Below are 16,433 nucleotides of genomic sequence, written 5' to 3'. Positions count from 1 at the left end.
GGTTATTGATGTTGATGTTGATGATTCAATTAACGGAGGATCTGGCCAGAGGTGATTTATTATACTTACTATACTATAATTAGTCTTATAGCAGTGAAAGTGTTTTTTCTTTTTAACCTGGCCATACTTATATATATATATATATATATATATATATATATATATATATATATATATATAGTAGCCTGAATCCCCCCATCATCTCAACTATTCAAAAAGCAAGTTAGTCAGATTTTCATCCACCTTTGAGGACACTGAGATCAGGTCCTGTCTAGTACTCCGGGAGGGAGTTTACATTCAACAATTTTACATCATGGTTATTTGTATATGCTGCAAGATTTTTAGACCCATTCAATCATCCCGTATAGAACAACGAGTCGTCATGGTTACGGTCTCCTGGTTACATTAGGCCTGTCTCCTGCCGCGTATCTCTTAGCTGTACCGACTAATGAGGAGCAGCGCCCTCTGCCGGTAGGATCCGGTAACTACAAGCTCAGCGCCCTCTGCTGGTAGGATCTGGTAACTACAGGAGCAGCGCCCTCTGTCGGTAGGAACCGGTCACTACAGGAGCAGCACTTTTAACAACGTTTGTTTTGTTTGTAGATTCACTCAAACATGGCTACCCTGACAACCACGCGATGCGCCGATACACACTGCTCGGTAGCTATCACAGAGACTTTCAACGCATTTGGTCTCAATGCATGTCGATGGTTATACTTATCCAGATGTGTGAAACGTTCAGGGACAGCAGGAGATATATTGGCGTGCTGTTGGACAACTGACGAGCCAGTGGTCGTGAACCAAAGCTAGCTGACGTTAGCTAGTTAGCTGCTTGCTCACCAACCTGTCGTGTCTTTATTTTGTTCCGTTTGTGTGGTGTTTTGTGAGAGGACGTTTCGCTCTCTTTAGTTTCTCGCGGTGCCATGCTCACTGATGTACAACTATTTACGTGCGTCCATTATCGGACGACACAGAGTGTATTCAATGTGCCCCGTGTTGGTGCACTACGATCAGCTGTTGTGTGTTGTGCTTTCCCCACGTGAGCAGGCAGAGGGGCACTGCTGCAGCGACAGCGTGGACCGGAGGCTCGTTGCGCAGAGAGCCGCTCAGTTTATCCGGGAGGCCGAGAAGAACCGGAGGCAGTGAGTGAAGCTGCTCAGTGGTTTTCACATTTAATTATAAATCCTCAAACACTTACCTTTCCCTGTACAGATGAACAAATTGATTAGAACGCCCTCCAAAAAAAAGAAAAGAAATCCAACATGACCACAGACAACAAACAATATATGTACTTATATAATAACATAACTACAATAATAATAATAATAATAATGCATTTCATTTTTATCGCACTCTTCCTTCAAAAGAATCTCAGAGTGCCACACATATAGTAAAAACAAGTACAATAACATAAACTGCAGGACTCTTTGTATTGATTCGTATAACAGTGCATTGTGTGTGTGTGTGTGTGTGTGTGTGTGTTTTGTTTGTTTAACTTTTAGCCTTCAAATACTTCACACTTGTTTTGTATGGAAAGTAAAATACACACATACAGGGTCAGCAATAGCAAGAACTGGTTTGGTGTTGCTGAGTCCACCACCGTAAATAAGCCAAGCATAACCCGTTTTATACAAAAGCATAGGCATTTATTCGTGCTGTAGTTACTGTATAGAATCAATCACTAAACTGTAAATTGTCGAATCACATGTCAACTTTGACATCAGGGACTTTGTGAAGAGGTCAAACTTTAATGTTGAAGTGTCGCCACTGGTCAACAATGGAAAGTACCCTTTTAACTTTTCTGCTCTCGCTTCACAGGATTGAGAAGTTGGAGAAAGAGAGGACGTTGGCCGTTCAGTGCAGAAAGAATGGCTGGACTGATGTGCATGGAGAACTTGAAGAGTACGAAAAAGGGCTGGAAGGAGAAAGAAATGCAGAGAGTGGGTCTTTCTTTGTATTCTAGTATCCACAAATTCCCCCCCAGAATTTGTAATGTGGCACGGCGACATTAACGGAAACATCCACCCTCAACACTTTTATCACTCTTTATCACTAGAACACTGTTCATAATGTGTTTTGCATTTATTTTTTCTGTAGAGATTAATCTCCAAAGGCAGCTAGTGAAGATTCATAATGGTGTGAGGAAGTTTCAGAGGCAGCTAATGGATGTGAAGCCAACTCCTGAGTGTAAGTTTTATAGCGAGCGGTGTTTTTGTTTTTATATTGTGTCTTATAAACAATCATTTATTCACCCATCTTGCGAGACATTCAGTACTTTTTTCTCATAATTGTTCTCAATATTTGTGCCATTCTGCTACATCGATGTAAAAGATGCCACTGTAAAGTAGTGTACTGCTGAATTAAAGCATGTGAGTGTCATAATCATGTACAATGAAAATCAGATTTTTTGGGGGATTAATGTTTCTGCATTTCTACTTGGGTTTTCAGTGATTGAAAGACTGAAGGAAATAATGTCAGAGGTGGAAACCTCAATTAACTCCCTAAAAGAGGAACAGCGTTTATGGTAACAGGATGCACTAAACAACTTTAGACCAATATAATGTAATTCCCTTTATTAAGACATACCACTTTTAACTTAATGTTCAATTACATACATAGAGCACACACAATATGAAATATTAGAAAACAAACACTATTAAATATAACGTGATCCAATACACATTTAATTCCCATGAATAAATATGTAGATAAATAAAACACGCCAGCATAGGGCTGGGATGCTCCGCACTGGTTACGCTAATGAAAGAAGGAATAATTGTCTTCTGTGTTTCTCTCAGCTTTGAGGACCTTTTGAAGGAGGAGAGGACATGCAGACAGGAGATTGCAGCTTACGAGAAGAGGATCGAAAACTTGAGCGTTTCAGTCAAAGCCGACCCCAAACCACACACGGCTCCCACGGCCCTGGTCCGTCTCTCCATTTCCTATTCCCCCTTTTTCGTGTATTTCCTCTTTTGTCATCATTTGTGTGTTGAATTTTGAGAATGTGTTGAATGCTTTTAAGCTGTTCAGCATTTCATTCTAAGCATGATTTTATAATTGTTTTCCTACTAGACCAAAGCTCCAGACAGAGACCTCCCTGCAGAGGTCAGTGCACTGGAGTCTTTCCTGCTGAAGACAGGAGGCGCTTGTGGTGGCTGGGACCAATATGACCACCAAGCCTTCCTAAAAGTAAGAGCGTATTCGCATTCTGTCTCCATAACACAGCGCTGTGATGAAAAGTCTCCCCTCCTACTTGCGGATCATTGCGCACACCGAACACCACTATACTAAAACAAACTTGCATTCAGACGCCAAGCCAAAGGTCGATCACCTCAAGATCCCCGTCTGTCTGACTCTAAGCTGTTTGATTTATAGGTCTGGACAAAGTACAGTGGGCAACCAGCTTACAGGAAAGAGGCCAAGCTGTACTTGCCTGGTAGAACTCTGGAGGAGATCGAGCGACACGAGGACTGGCATCGGGAGCTGATCTACCTCCAGGACAAAAAGAGAGAGGTAGAACCTGGCAGGAAGTTCACTTTTTACTTCAGTGTCCAGTGACTGTCTCGGCTTCTTCCTGCAACTGTCCCAGACTTCACTACCAACGTCTCTTGAAGTGTTTTTTTTCTTCATTCCACATAATAACTGTAGTTTTGTGATACAGTTCTGTGAGGTGTTCTCTACACGTATACATTATATCTAAAAACATATAAATCGCCCTCTAGGTGTTTGGCCACAATCAGTTTTCAGTATTCTTTTCGTCATTGTTTGAGTTACTTTCTCCTGTTTATTTCTGTTTGATCAATAAATACATTGCTGCAAAAATGCAAACCTGTTTCTGACACAAACAGTGACAGAAACTTTGATCATATCTCATAGAAAAATTTAAATAATATCAAAAACCTTTCCACTTTATTCTAAATTGTGATGTCATTTGTAAAGTCTGTTTAAATAGCGCTGTTTATAAATAATTGATCATCTTTCTGATATTTAATAATGAAGAATGAGATGGTAGAGACTAAACTTGTCTGAACTCAAAAGGAAAGCAAACCTCAACTGGATAAAAACATGGTAATCACTTATATATACAGCCGGAGCTCAGAGAGCGCTGTTTGGTAGCTGTGGCACTGTCTTTTAAATATCTTGTACTTCATATCATACCCAAGGCTATACAGCGGTGGAAAGCCAGCAAGCATCGGGAACGCCAGACCAGAATACAGAGTCAGGAGGAGGAGGCGGAGGAGGCAGCAAGGAGGGTGAAGGAGGCCAAGAGCCACCAACACAGGTGAGTCAGAAGTAGAGCAGAATAGAATGAAATATAACATAAAGAAGAGGTGGAGCAGAGTTTGATTTCTGAAATGCACCCTCAAGTCAAACCATCCCACCAGACCTGATGAGCACCCAAGTGATCACCTTAAATAATGGTCTTTAAAACGAAACGTTTGTCACTTCGGTGTTGTGTCTGTTTCATTGTGTTTTACCCTCTTCTGTTTAAGGACTGAGGAGGAGAGGAGGGAGGCAGTGCGACGACTGGAGGAATGGAAGGATGAGAAGAGAAGGAATAAGGAGCAGGAGGAGGAGCAAAAGCTGGCTGAGGAGATACAAAAAAGGAGACGGGCAATGGTGTGTGTGTGTGTAAAAATGAATTTGTACTATGGATGTGATTCACCAAAGATAGTAATTATGTATTTATAGGTACTCATCTGTGTGTCTCAGAATTGATTTAGCGTTGAAAAACGCTACACATACAATGTGGTAAATATGGTCGGACTTTTCTTTTTTAAATGTTGGGTTTTTCAGGAAGAGCGTCGCCGGCAGCTAGAAGTGAAGCTGACAATTGAGGAGCAGCTACGACTGAAGAGAGAGGAGGAGGAAGAACACCAGTGGAGGGGGAAAGAGGAGGAGCAGAGGGAGTTGGACGAGAGGAGAAGGGAGGCCACAAAGGTCATCAAACGCTTTAATGAAAGGGTATGAAGTCGGAGAATTACAGAGACGCTAAGAAGCACCAGTTGTCTGTTTTGCCTGGTGTTACCACTTTATAGGGTCAGGCCTCCTCACTGGAGCACAGTTTAAGTATTTAAGGGATGAGAGAGATATTTTTTTCTCCATATTTTTTAATGGGAGTTAGTGTGAATAAATACTGAGGCTATAGTGTTAGAAGAGAAGTCACATCACTGTGTATGTAAAATACAACGCTTGGGTCGGCCTTTCTACAGGATCTTCGCAAGGTGGAGGCAAAGCTTCAGGAGAAACAGCTGAGGGTGAAAGAGGAAGAGGAAAGACAGAGGAGGATCACTGCTAAGTTGAAGGAGAAGGTAAGGGTTATGCAGTGAACAAGTCCCGGACATTTGAAAAAATCTTGAATAAATAGGCTTTTGGATTTAAGTTAATGATTGTTCCTCATTCAGGTGGATGTTCACGTCAGCAGAGACCCCTCCAGGCTCACCCGTCCCACGAAGGGATGGGAGGAGCGAATGAAACACATTGGATCTTCAGGAGGAGGGCCTGTGCTGCAGATGTTTCACAGGTCGGATTGCCCCAGCGTTTGTGTGATGCTTTGGGTAAAAATAGGTGGATGTTAAATCACTGAATTGTTCTGTCATCTTGTTGCAGAGCTGTTCCAACTTGGAGACAAGACCTGTGATGAGCAACAATGGAAGTCAACCAAACAGTCCTGAATGCATTCAGAATGCATTTACGCAATGAGACTACAAACCCAGATTGTGCCTTTTCTTTGAATCTACTATGCGCTGCTATGAATTATATTAACGTACATTTTTACAAAACTTGTTATTTTAAATAAAATCTTTTTTTTATCATCACAATTTCTTAACTCTGGTGGTCTATTTTTCCTCGATTAGTAATAGTTAATGATGCTAATAGTTCACTGGTAATAGTGTTTATTTATTTGCAAAAACAAATCTTCATAATGTGTACTTGTTGTGTCTTCTATAGAGATAAAAGAAAAGGGTGAACTGCCCTTTCTGTACATTGCTTTGTAGTATACGCTTTTATTTTGAAAAACAAACGTACCGGAAAAGATTCCTCATAGGTGCGGATGCAAAGATGGCGGAAGAGAAGAGCCAGTTTGAAGAATTTGAGCAAATAGACTTTTTAGGAGATAGACATGTACGGTTCTTCCAGAGAACACTCCAGGTGTTACCTGAGAGATACGCCTCGCTGGAAACCACCAGGTACATTTACTGGGAATGAAAAATGTTGCTTTAGTTCATCTGTGTTGCTGAAAAACTTGACTAGCATGCAAGCTAGCTGTGGCTCAACCGTTTTGAATGGAGGCTAGTGCTGTTTAGCAGAGCGGGTATGCTAACGTCAGCAATGGCAGTGAAGTTATGACAGATCGGCTGTAACGTTACTGAAAGAGGGAACTAGCGGTGCAGCGGGCCACGACACCCTGTACAGCTGTTTACGAAGCGTTTCAGGGTGTTTTTTAGTAGGAATAAGGCTCATTTTGTCAGGCAAAATGTAGCTAGCTAATGTGTAAGTTGATCAGACTCTTCATTTTTAAAATGAACAAATATCTCCAGTGAAAGCTGACGGTTGACGTTGCTTGTTGGACTATTTATATGTTTTAAAGATACATGTAGTGCCTTCTGTCCATCAATATTAAATGAGCAAAATGAATAAGATTGCTGTCTGCTTTCTGTGCAGGTTAACGATCATATTCTTCGCCCTGTCGGGTCTCGATGTGCTGGACGCTCTGGATGTGATCGACAGGAACACCATGATTGAGTGGATCTACTCTCTGCAGGTTCTGCCCACAGAGGACCGTGAGTCTCAGAGCTTCTCACCTTATCACACCTGACTGTTAATATGCTTGAGTTATGAGTTTGAAAAGATAACAGTGATTCACATGGAGCAGTAAAAGTTGTCCAACCAACTGTCGTTAACTAGATCATGAGGAGGTTGAATGGAGAGTTAACGCCTCCACACACAGGACTTCAAGAAGGGAAAAATAGCTTAAAGAAAGACTTCGTGAGAGCCTTATTGGACAAATTATTTTGGGATTTCTCCCGACACTATTGACATGACATTCCCAGCTTTTGAGAAAGACGGACAGAAAATAGAAGCATTCTAGAAGAACTATACTAGGATTTTAAGGCTATCCTGCACACATGGTTTCTAAATTCCTGCGAGTTGGTTGTGGTGTGTGAATGTGCACATTAAGAAAAACACCTCTTTTAACAGGTTCATGTCTAAAATATTTGAAGAAAATTGTTGTATTAATGTCACGGAATGTGTGCATCTCGTGGTCTGTGGTTTCATTTGGGAGTGAGGACGACCTCAGAGTAGTAGTCAAACTTCTAATTCTGTAAAATATTTAATACTTTTTGGAGTTTGAAACAGATATTGGCCTCCCCAGGTCTTCATCTCCTCACCTGTTTCAACCATACCTCTGTTCATCAGGGAAAGTTGGTCTTTTAAATATTTAATGATTTGTTTTTTTCCATCTCTAACAAGCAACTCTGTGCCATCTGTTTTGATGCCCAGTTAGTTTATTATTCAAGACGGCAGCAGAAAGCATGCCGTGTTTGATTGGTGTACTTTTTGCTGCTGCCATATGTTTGGTGTCTGTCTGTTTTTCTGTCATTAGGTGAAAATACAATTTCCTAATGTGTCATTTCTGTCCCTGATGTTGTTGTAGGTACCATTTTCGAAATTTGGTTCGTAGTTTTGTTTTCAACTTTATATGTTCTAGACATTTTCTGGCTTTAATATACCAATTTGAAATGTACAAATTTAAGATTAAGTGATCATGATACTTCTTAACATGTAGTTTAACACAATCCATGTTTTGTAAACCGTTTCAGTCAGAAATAGTAATTATGATAGTTGACACATTTTAATATATTGTTCTCGGGGTACTTGGTTTGACATATGTTGAAACAGACTAGCATTTTGTCTATTTTCTAGTTTGATGACATTTCATTTATTAGGTTCTGCTGGCCTCTAGATGGCAGCAGTACACTTTTCAGCACCTTCTGGAAGGTCAATATGGACAGATTGAGACGTGGTTTGTGAGACAGTAAAACAGAGTGTTCCAGTTTCTTTTAATTCCTACCAGCACGTAATCGTCTCTTCCTTCTCTTCTCCTGATATTCTCTTCCAGAAGCTAACCTTAGTCGTTGTGGTTTTCGCGGATCGTCACATATTGGAATTCCCTATAGCACTAAGGTACTGCCTTACTCCACACTGATTGTTACACTGTATCTTGTGTGTAAAATGTAAAGCCCTCCCTCCTTCTTTAATACTCTAAAGATATATTTTGTGTAAACATATTCACTTTCTCATTGACTATGTTTATATAGACACTAATATTCCACTATTATTCCAAAGATGACAGCATTCTGAATTTGATGCATGTCATGTAAACAACATATTTTGGTATTCCATATTAGGCCTTATTCCTAGTGAAGACGAGTGAAGATGTTGATTTTAGGAGCATTCCTTGTATACAGTGTTCAGAATATGCGTCTCAATTGGGGGCATTGCAACAGATTGTGACCCACAGCCTCTTGGCTCATGGCTAGTTATGTGTGTTGTACAAGAACCAACTGTCCATCCACCTAACCATTATGAAAGACTTGGATATCAATAAGGTTTTTGCAGATATCACAACACCAACCTTTTAAAGAAGGTAGTTTAAAAAATATTCTAAATGAGAGCAAACAATTTAAAATCTTGGCCATTGAAGGCATAGTCATTATTGTACCAATCCATTATTTTACATCAGGGGTCTGGGCCATTTCCAGTTTCATTAGCATCATCTCAGCAGCTGTGTTATTTCCAGTCATTGTGTTAAATGTGTTTGTCACATTTGGCATTACATATCTGACCCCATGCAAACATAGTTATGGATGTAATAGCATTGACAACCCAAGTTATTTCCCCCAAAAGGTCTATTTCAGTTGTCAGTCGATAGCAAAACAATGTCTGGTATTTTCATTGTTTTTTTTAACTGCTTCTATTTCTCTTGATTTCTTTTTTTCTTCTCTTTTGTGTCAGTTGTATGAAAAATTATTAATTTTGATATTTTCTTCAGGCTCCAGGTGTGCTCCATCCATACGACAGTGGCCATGTAGCCATGACTTACACTGGGCTCTGCTCGCTGCTAATACTCGGAGACGACCTGAGCCGGGTTAACAAACAGGCCTGTCTGGCTGGTCTCAGGGCTCTGCAGCTGGAGGACGGCAGGTCAGTGTCGACACATGCTTACTCACTTACCAACACAAGTTTGTACATTTTACACTCTGATTCACGCTGGCACTTTCACTCTGACTCAAACATACCTGAGGCCATGTGAATATTAGCGGTCCTATTGTAGACTGACATAAACTCACGTTTGGTCCTACACCAGTAGTTGTTTTGTTCTCACAGACACACACACCTAGTATAACGTGTCTGGCAGATTACACTATCTTCAGACATGAGTATATCTAGGTTAACCCTTTAGCATTTTTTTAGACCTGACTTAAATGCTGCAAATTCTGAACATAGACATTCAACTTATTTTCAACTGTTTGTATAACTCTCCTCTCTTCTTGTTTCCAGTTTCTACGCAGTCCCAGAAGGAAGTGAAAATGACATACGGTTTATCTACTGTGCAGCCAGTATCTGTTACATCCTGGATGACTGGTCAGGCATGGACATCCAAAAGGCCATTGAATACATCAGAGGAAGTTTGGTGAGTAGATGTTTAAAGAAGTAGAATGGCTGACATTAAACTGTGGGGAGAATGTCAAGTTTTCGGTGCAACTTCTGTTCTGCACCATTCAAAGCAGTGCCTCTCCACTTGAATGGGGATAATCATGGTTTTAAAGCTATGCCAGAGTTGTTTTTTTTTCTTTCTTTCTTCACCTTACAGGGAGCAACATGTTTCAATTTTATGATGCGTCTCTAGAGTGATATTTTTGTCAGATTGACTGATGTTCGACTGAAACTCAACCCTTTCTTTAGCCTCAGTGTTAGTTTTTCTATCAGGCGTGGTTTTGATGCATCACTGCAGTCTGTGCGAGGCATTGTGTTCATGCCCGTCATCACAGGACAGAGGTGTTCAGTCGCCTCTAAACTTCAGCTTGTTTTACAGTTAAAGACATTCACAGACAGTCTTTTTTTGTTGGCAGGGTGTGTACGCCTTTTATTTCTTTCTCACTCAGACTTGAGAGAGGGAGTGAATGCTCTGCTAATTAGTTAACAGATAACTGTGATTAATTTCTGAAAAGGTATATTTATCCGCTGGCTACGTGCTAGTGGGTAAATTCCAAGATGTCTGTCAATGCAAGTTAGTTGTTGGTGACTGTAAGTATACAGACGCCAACAGATGATAGCTGGTTTTGTGTTGAATATCCCTTGAACGGTAGATACGCCACACTGAAGTTTCACTTCCATCTGGATGGCGCCAGGTGTCCGTTTACCAACCTCATTGTTCAGACTAGTCAGACAAGGACTCGACCTCATTGGTTTCCCAAGTGACTGCCATCTGTTGTTGAACTTGTGTATTTGAGTGGGAACCACTGCTTAGAATCGTCAGTTGTTTCATAAAAAAATTGCTTTGGAACTAACCAGGTCCTCGTTTGGAGTCCAAAAACAAGTTCATGGAGCATGCTCGTTATCAGCTGCTCTGTTGCATGACAAAAAGTTAGTTTGGACTGAAATACAAGTAATAAACCCATCTGAGTCTAGTACCACTTCTTGCGCACCATTTTGAATCAAATGAAAGACTGAAGAACTACGTGTAAGTAATTCTTATGTTGAGAATGACACATGACATTTGAGCTGCTCTGCAGTCTACAAAGCCGGTTAAAGCAGCTGAGAAGGCATGTCGGCTTTTGTTCGTGGGGACATCTTTAAATACATTTTCTATCAAATTAATTTGTAATATATAGTTTAAAAGATTCATTGTGAGTAAACACATGGCAGTTCATCTTCTTGTGCCAGGCTCACATGAGCCTTTCATGACTAATGAAATATTGCTTATAATTGAATGGTTCTTCATTTTCCTCGACAGTCATACGACAGTGGGTTTGGCCAGGGAGCAGGGCGGGAGTCACATGGTGAGTACGATCCTCATGTAATGCTTTACAGATGTCAGTTTGAAAGCACATCTGTGGGTGATCTAGTTAGGTCGGACAGGAGGGTTCATGTGTATTTGGCTGCCCAGGTTTAAACAGAAAGCATCAAGGTTCATTTCAAAGCAAAAGGTGTGTTGGCGATATAGTAGTAGAGGGCATGAAAGTGGTTGATGGGAGTAACTGGTTTAAAGGATTAGCCATTAAAATCTATCTCTGTAGAATACATTGTCCTCATTAATCCCCTCATCCCCCACACACTCAAATTAAACCTTGTTCTGACACAAAAGCCTTCATTCTGTACACACACACATGCACGCGCGCGCACACACACACACACACACACACACACACACACACACACACACACACACACACACACACACACACACACACACTCTCTTAAGAGCACTGCTTGGAGCATATCCATCCAGAGTTCATAAACTAAATCTACAGCTAAATAAAACCGTGGCTGGTCCTGGTGCATCTGGGTAATTTCCCTCCTTGTGATAAATTCAACTTCTATGATTACAGTTTTCATTGAGACTCGGTTCTCTTCTGCAAACCAGCCAACTCTCTGTCTGAGGGTTGATTACACATCAGTAAAGATATACTGTAGATGCCCATTACCCATCCATCCTTGAAGTGTGTGTTTGTTCAGCACCAAGACTTCCCGCACTGTGCGCTTAAAATGTTTGCAGACTCCTTTGTAGATGATTGTGTTTCATGCTACTGTGTAGTTCAATATGTGAGACATGGTATTACAGGAGCTATGTGCCAGGGTAATAAATTAACTTTCTCCATGTGTGTGTGTATTCAGCATGGTTGGCTTTTTATCTCACTGCTTCTTCTCCATTGCCAGCAATTTCTTCATCTTTAGCCTATGGCACTCTTGTTTTCTGAAGAAAATGCTTACGTTTCAGTGAGAATAGTTATCCCAAACCCACTGTTAGAATGAATCGTTTTGGAGTCCCCACAGTTTATTGATTCAGATGTATCTAAACGTCTTCCCGTACATCCAGCAGATGGGGACACGTTTGATTAGAGGCAAGGTTTAAACCCCCCGACTCGAACTTCAACTCGCCTTTCTTGCGTTTCTCTCCCATTACACATGAACACACAAACAAACACAGAAAGTCAGCCTGGGATGATGGTGACGTTAAAGGCTTGATGATAATGAAAGACAGCTGACAGTTGGGTTGTAGAAGGTGATGGACAGCTGCTGCTGCTTGTGGCTAATGTGTGTACTGATATCAGCCTGTCATCAATCGATGAACACACTCGTGTTTGTATGACTCTTGGCTGTAATGACATTCTGCATTCCCTTTTTTATTTGCAAGTTTTCCATTATTGTGCATAAAAGTATTGCAAAGCAGCCGTAACAGCCGTTGTCCTCAGAGCACACATTACTTTATATTCACTCAAACACAAGTTAGCTCCACATTGTGATAACTTCCACTTTCAGGGAATGGTGTTAAGTGGGAGTAGCTTCATGCAATTAAATTGCAGTAAAACAGCCCACACACCGACACATCCTCTGTCTTTACTGCAGTGCCCTGTAATCACCCATTTGTCTGTCATCAACAAACATGCCGGAGGGAACCACGGAAACTGTTTTTTAATTTTAATGGCTTGTCAAAAGTCAGCTGTCTCGATTAATTGGATTCATGTGTGTAATGAATTGTATGCGTGTCATGCGCCTGCCTGTCTGTCTGTGTGTCCAGGTGGCTGGACGTACTGCGCCATAGCCTCTCTGTGTCTAATGGGACGACTAGAGGAGGCGCTGAGTCAGCGAGAGCTGGACAGGATCCGGCGCTGGTGTATCATGAGGCAGCAGAGCGGCTTCCACGGTCGGCCCAACAAACCTGTAGACACATGCTACTCCTTTTGGGTGGGAGCCACGCTAGAGGTATACAGACTGGTGGAACAGACACAGACACATATTCTCATACACACTCCTGCCTGCATTAACATGTTTAGTGTATTTCAGCATTTTACCTCAGATCTTTTTCACCATTTTCTCAGAAGAGAGAAGTTTACTGGCATGCGGTGAATAACATAAGGCCTTTTTAATAAGCACTGTGTATAGTCACACTGTCGAAACAACTGGGTTAATCTCTCTCTCTCTCTCACTCACACACACACACACACACACACACACACACACACACACACACACACACACACACACACACACACACACAAAATAAATTGTGAGCAAACCAGTCAACCTCTGAGTCATAACTATGCCAGAGGTACATGGTCAAGAAACCTGTGAGCCTAACTGCAACACTATGAGTAAGCATGGGTTACAAACACACACACAAGCAAACACGTTGCAGGAAAACTGAATTTCTGGGTCAAAACTGTGCCAGAGGGAACAAATGCTCCAACCAAATATTTGTTTGTGGCAAAAGTGCTGTATGATCAACCTTAAGGCTCGATGTTGTCTTCACTAGTATCTGTATATTGTAGATGGAGATTGCAGTGATCCACCTTTTTGTAAAATAAAAAGCCACGAAACAAGCATTATCTCACTCTCTGAACAAAACATGCATCTTTTGGAATTGAAAATGTATTTTAAACTGCAGAAACAGCTAGTTGAAAATAACCAGTTTTCTTTTAATTATTTTTTTTGGGGGGGGGGGGATTAGTTTCTATTTTTGCTCCCAAATTCCATTGTAAAACTTCTCCTCTTTTTCTCTCACGGTTTTCTCTCTCTCCCTCCTTTCGCAGCTCTTAGATGTGTTCCAGTATACAAACTTTGACAAGAACAGGAGCTTCATTCTGTCCACGCAGGATCGGTTGGTGGGAGGATTTGCCAAGTGGCCGGACAGCCATCCAGGTAAATGTTCTGACTTTCTCTGGTTGCTTTTACAGTGACATCTTGCAGTCAACAGATGGAGAGTAGAGAAAAGCCGATGAAAGAATACTCCCACGGTTGTTTAGGTTCTTTTGTTGCTGCTGTTTTTGCATCTAGGGATCTGTCAAAGTGAGAGTGACACAAAATCCCACGTACCTTTTTATACTTCTGTTCAGGCAACATGAGTAGACTGGAGCGGTGGGGGTGAATGCCATGTGTAAAGTCTATGTGGTGGAAACACAAATAGAGGTTGCTGGCCAACATATTGTTGCTGTTTTATTTCTCAGTCGCTTCAAAGATCTCTCGTTAAGAACAATATGATAATGGTACTAAGCGGTTCCAATTTATTTTCTTTTTTTTTTTCCCTCTGTGGGCTGAACAGTTTGTGCCCTGCCCTCCACAGGTGCGGAGAGGTCAGGGTGGAGTTGTGGTTGGCAGTTTTACTTGAGATCAATGGAAAAGCTCTCGTAATTCTAAACTTAAATGGTGAACATGCGTGTGTGTGTGTGTCCGTGTGTTCTTACTCGCCCTTGTGATGTGTAATTGATGAAGCGATTGTTCATAGGTAGCCCGAGGAGATTGAGCTCCTCGCGTTACAGGAACAAGGCAGGAAAGAAACAATGAGGCAAAACAGGCTGTATTGACAAAGCCTCGTAAATATTACTGAACAAAAGAGAATTTTAGGGAACAGCATGGGTACAGATGGCATTGGACTTGCATGTACTTGGAACAGTGCAGTTATCAAGCACAGCTACTGATATACAGGATCTGCTGTGGGAAGACTGGAAGGTAACAATAACGGAGAACAAACAAGGGTGCTGTGTATCTGTCAAGCCGGACCGGACCTTATGTAGCAAACTGCTTTAAACATTTGAGACGACTTGGTTCAGTGCACAGTTGCTCTTCAAGAAGACGTCAGGTCGTCATTCTCATCATTAGTTTCACGTTTCACGTGAGGAAGAGTTGGTATCATGTAGCGACACAGATCCACAGCTATTTCCGTTGCCCGAGAGGTGGCGCACACATCAAAATACAATAAGAATTTGCTGCTGCCATTGCTCTTGAAAGTCATCAATTGATTGGTTTGACAGGCTTCTGTGTGGAAAATCCATTATCTGATTGGGCAATGTGATTAACAGTATTAGATGCAGCATGCACAACCTGCTCCTGTTTAGTTGAAGCAATCTCTGCCCTCTGAAAAGCACAGCCTTGTTTGATAAAATTGACAGAACTGCAAAAAAGACGTCATGGATTTAAAAGCAATTAAACAAAACCAACTCCAAATGAGAAAAAATGGGCTATGTAATTGCTCGATGTGAAAATAAGCTAACACGTTCACCATATCATCTTAAAAGCGGACGATATCTTAACATTGTGTTTGCAACTTGTTCCCCGCTGCCCCCAAGGGTAATTCTAAGTTTGAAGAAGAAATAGCATGTTACAGTATGTCCGTAAGTTTGTAAAGAAAGTCCAGCGGTTTCGATGGCCTCCAAGGTGCACTATCCCATTGCTGTTGATCATACGCCCTCCTCCTGAGTAATTGTTGACTGTTAATGCAACTATAAAGTTCTGCATGTTGTTTGTGTACTGCTGGGCAATAATTCAATTGTAGTTTTTACCGACTTTCACTGGAATGATGTACCTTATTATTGTTCTGCACATTTCTGTTGTCTAAATTACTAACATGAATCTGATTATTTCATGTGTTATTTTCTTATACAGTTGCCTTGTTGACCGATATATAAATCTAAATTAAAAAAATATCCCTTTTTTTTTTTTTTTTAATTATTTACACCGTATATGAATCCCGACATTCTTCTTCTTCCATACAGCCTTGAGTTTGAGTCCATGTGAATCCTGGATTGATGCTGCTAATGTTGCTTTGATTGATTCTGATGTCTGTGTCCAATCATCTGTCACTTAATTATGATTCAATTACCGGTCCATTAACTGGCTGGTGCAGCTTTTACTCTGGCCCCAGGGGAGGTAAAGGGCCATGGGGCCAACCTTTATGCATTATTTATGTCTTCTTAAAGGAGCAGTACAAACAAAAACAATGCTTCCGGAGAATGTAACTTTTCATGGGAAATCCGGTTATCTTTTATTGAGTCAGTATCGGTAATGAAGAGTGAGGTGACCAACACGACCGTCTTCTCAGCTCTGAACACGTTGTTGGCCTTGTCACATGCAGGTGCTTCTGCCGTGATGCATGGCACCATCTCTGACCTAGTTTCCCTCTGTTCCCCTCCTTTCTCTCATCCCTCGCTATGCTCCCCATTTCTTTGCCTCTTCCCCTTTCTCTGTTCTCCTTTTCACCAGACCCTCTCCATGCCTACTTAGGGCTGTGTGGTTTGTCTCTGATCGGAGAGCCCGGTTTGAGGAAGGTCCACCCAGCTCTTAACATCACCCAGAGAGCCTTTCAGCACGTCCAGCAGCTGCAGCAGACATGGAGGGGGAGCACTGGCAGCTGTAGCCGACAGCACTGA

The 16,433-nt window shown here is 41.4% G+C and overlaps 2 protein-coding genes across 2 annotated transcripts; both read left to right on the top strand.

Annotated features, from left to right (window-relative positions):
• Nucleotides 1–1,810: 1,810 nt before the first annotated feature.
• ccdc112 (coiled-coil domain containing 112) lies at nucleotides 1,811–5,805 on the top strand. Its single transcript, XM_079222426.1, has 12 exons — nucleotides 1,811–1,940; nucleotides 2,098–2,187; nucleotides 2,449–2,524; nucleotides 2,799–2,925; nucleotides 3,073–3,189; nucleotides 3,376–3,513; nucleotides 4,164–4,282; nucleotides 4,494–4,620; nucleotides 4,798–4,965; nucleotides 5,214–5,312; nucleotides 5,406–5,524; nucleotides 5,611–5,805. Exons 2-12 carry the CDS (start codon nucleotides 2,163–2,165, stop codon nucleotides 5,639–5,641), a joined length of 1,146 nt encoding a protein of 381 aa, XP_079078552.1. The 5' UTR covers nucleotides 1,811–1,940; nucleotides 2,098–2,162; the 3' UTR covers nucleotides 5,642–5,805.
• A 258-nt stretch (nucleotides 5,806–6,063) lies between these two features.
• pggt1b (protein geranylgeranyltransferase type I, beta subunit) lies at nucleotides 6,064–16,433 on the top strand (the record flags this gene model as incomplete). The annotated part of the gene is made up of 9 exons (XM_079221850.1): nucleotides 6,064–6,191; nucleotides 6,667–6,785; nucleotides 8,126–8,190; nucleotides 9,059–9,210; nucleotides 9,568–9,700; nucleotides 11,024–11,069; nucleotides 12,809–12,993; nucleotides 13,821–13,929; nucleotides 16,267–16,433. 9 exons carry the CDS (start codon nucleotides 6,064–6,066, stop codon nucleotides 16,431–16,433), a joined length of 1,104 nt encoding a protein of 367 aa, XP_079077976.1.

Source organism: Taurulus bubalis (assembly GCF_910589615.1).
Source record: "Taurulus bubalis genome assembly, chromosome: 8".
NCBI lineage: Eukaryota > Metazoa > Chordata > Actinopteri > Perciformes > Cottidae > Taurulus > Taurulus bubalis.
The sequence above is the reverse complement of the archived record's forward strand: the minus strand, read 5'-3'. Positions and strand labels throughout refer to the sequence as shown.

Coding starts and splice junctions, on each gene's coding strand:
- ccdc112 (XM_079222426.1), top strand. CDS start 2,163: ATGGATGTGAAGCCAACTCCTGAGT. Junction 4,966..5,213: donor TCAAACGCTTTAATGAAAGG/GTATGAAGTCGG, acceptor GCCTTTCTACAG/GATCTTCGCAAGGTGGAGGC. Junction 5,525..5,610: donor GTGCTGCAGATGTTTCACAG/GTCGGATTGCCC, acceptor ATCTTGTTGCAG/AGCTGTTCCAACTTGGAGAC.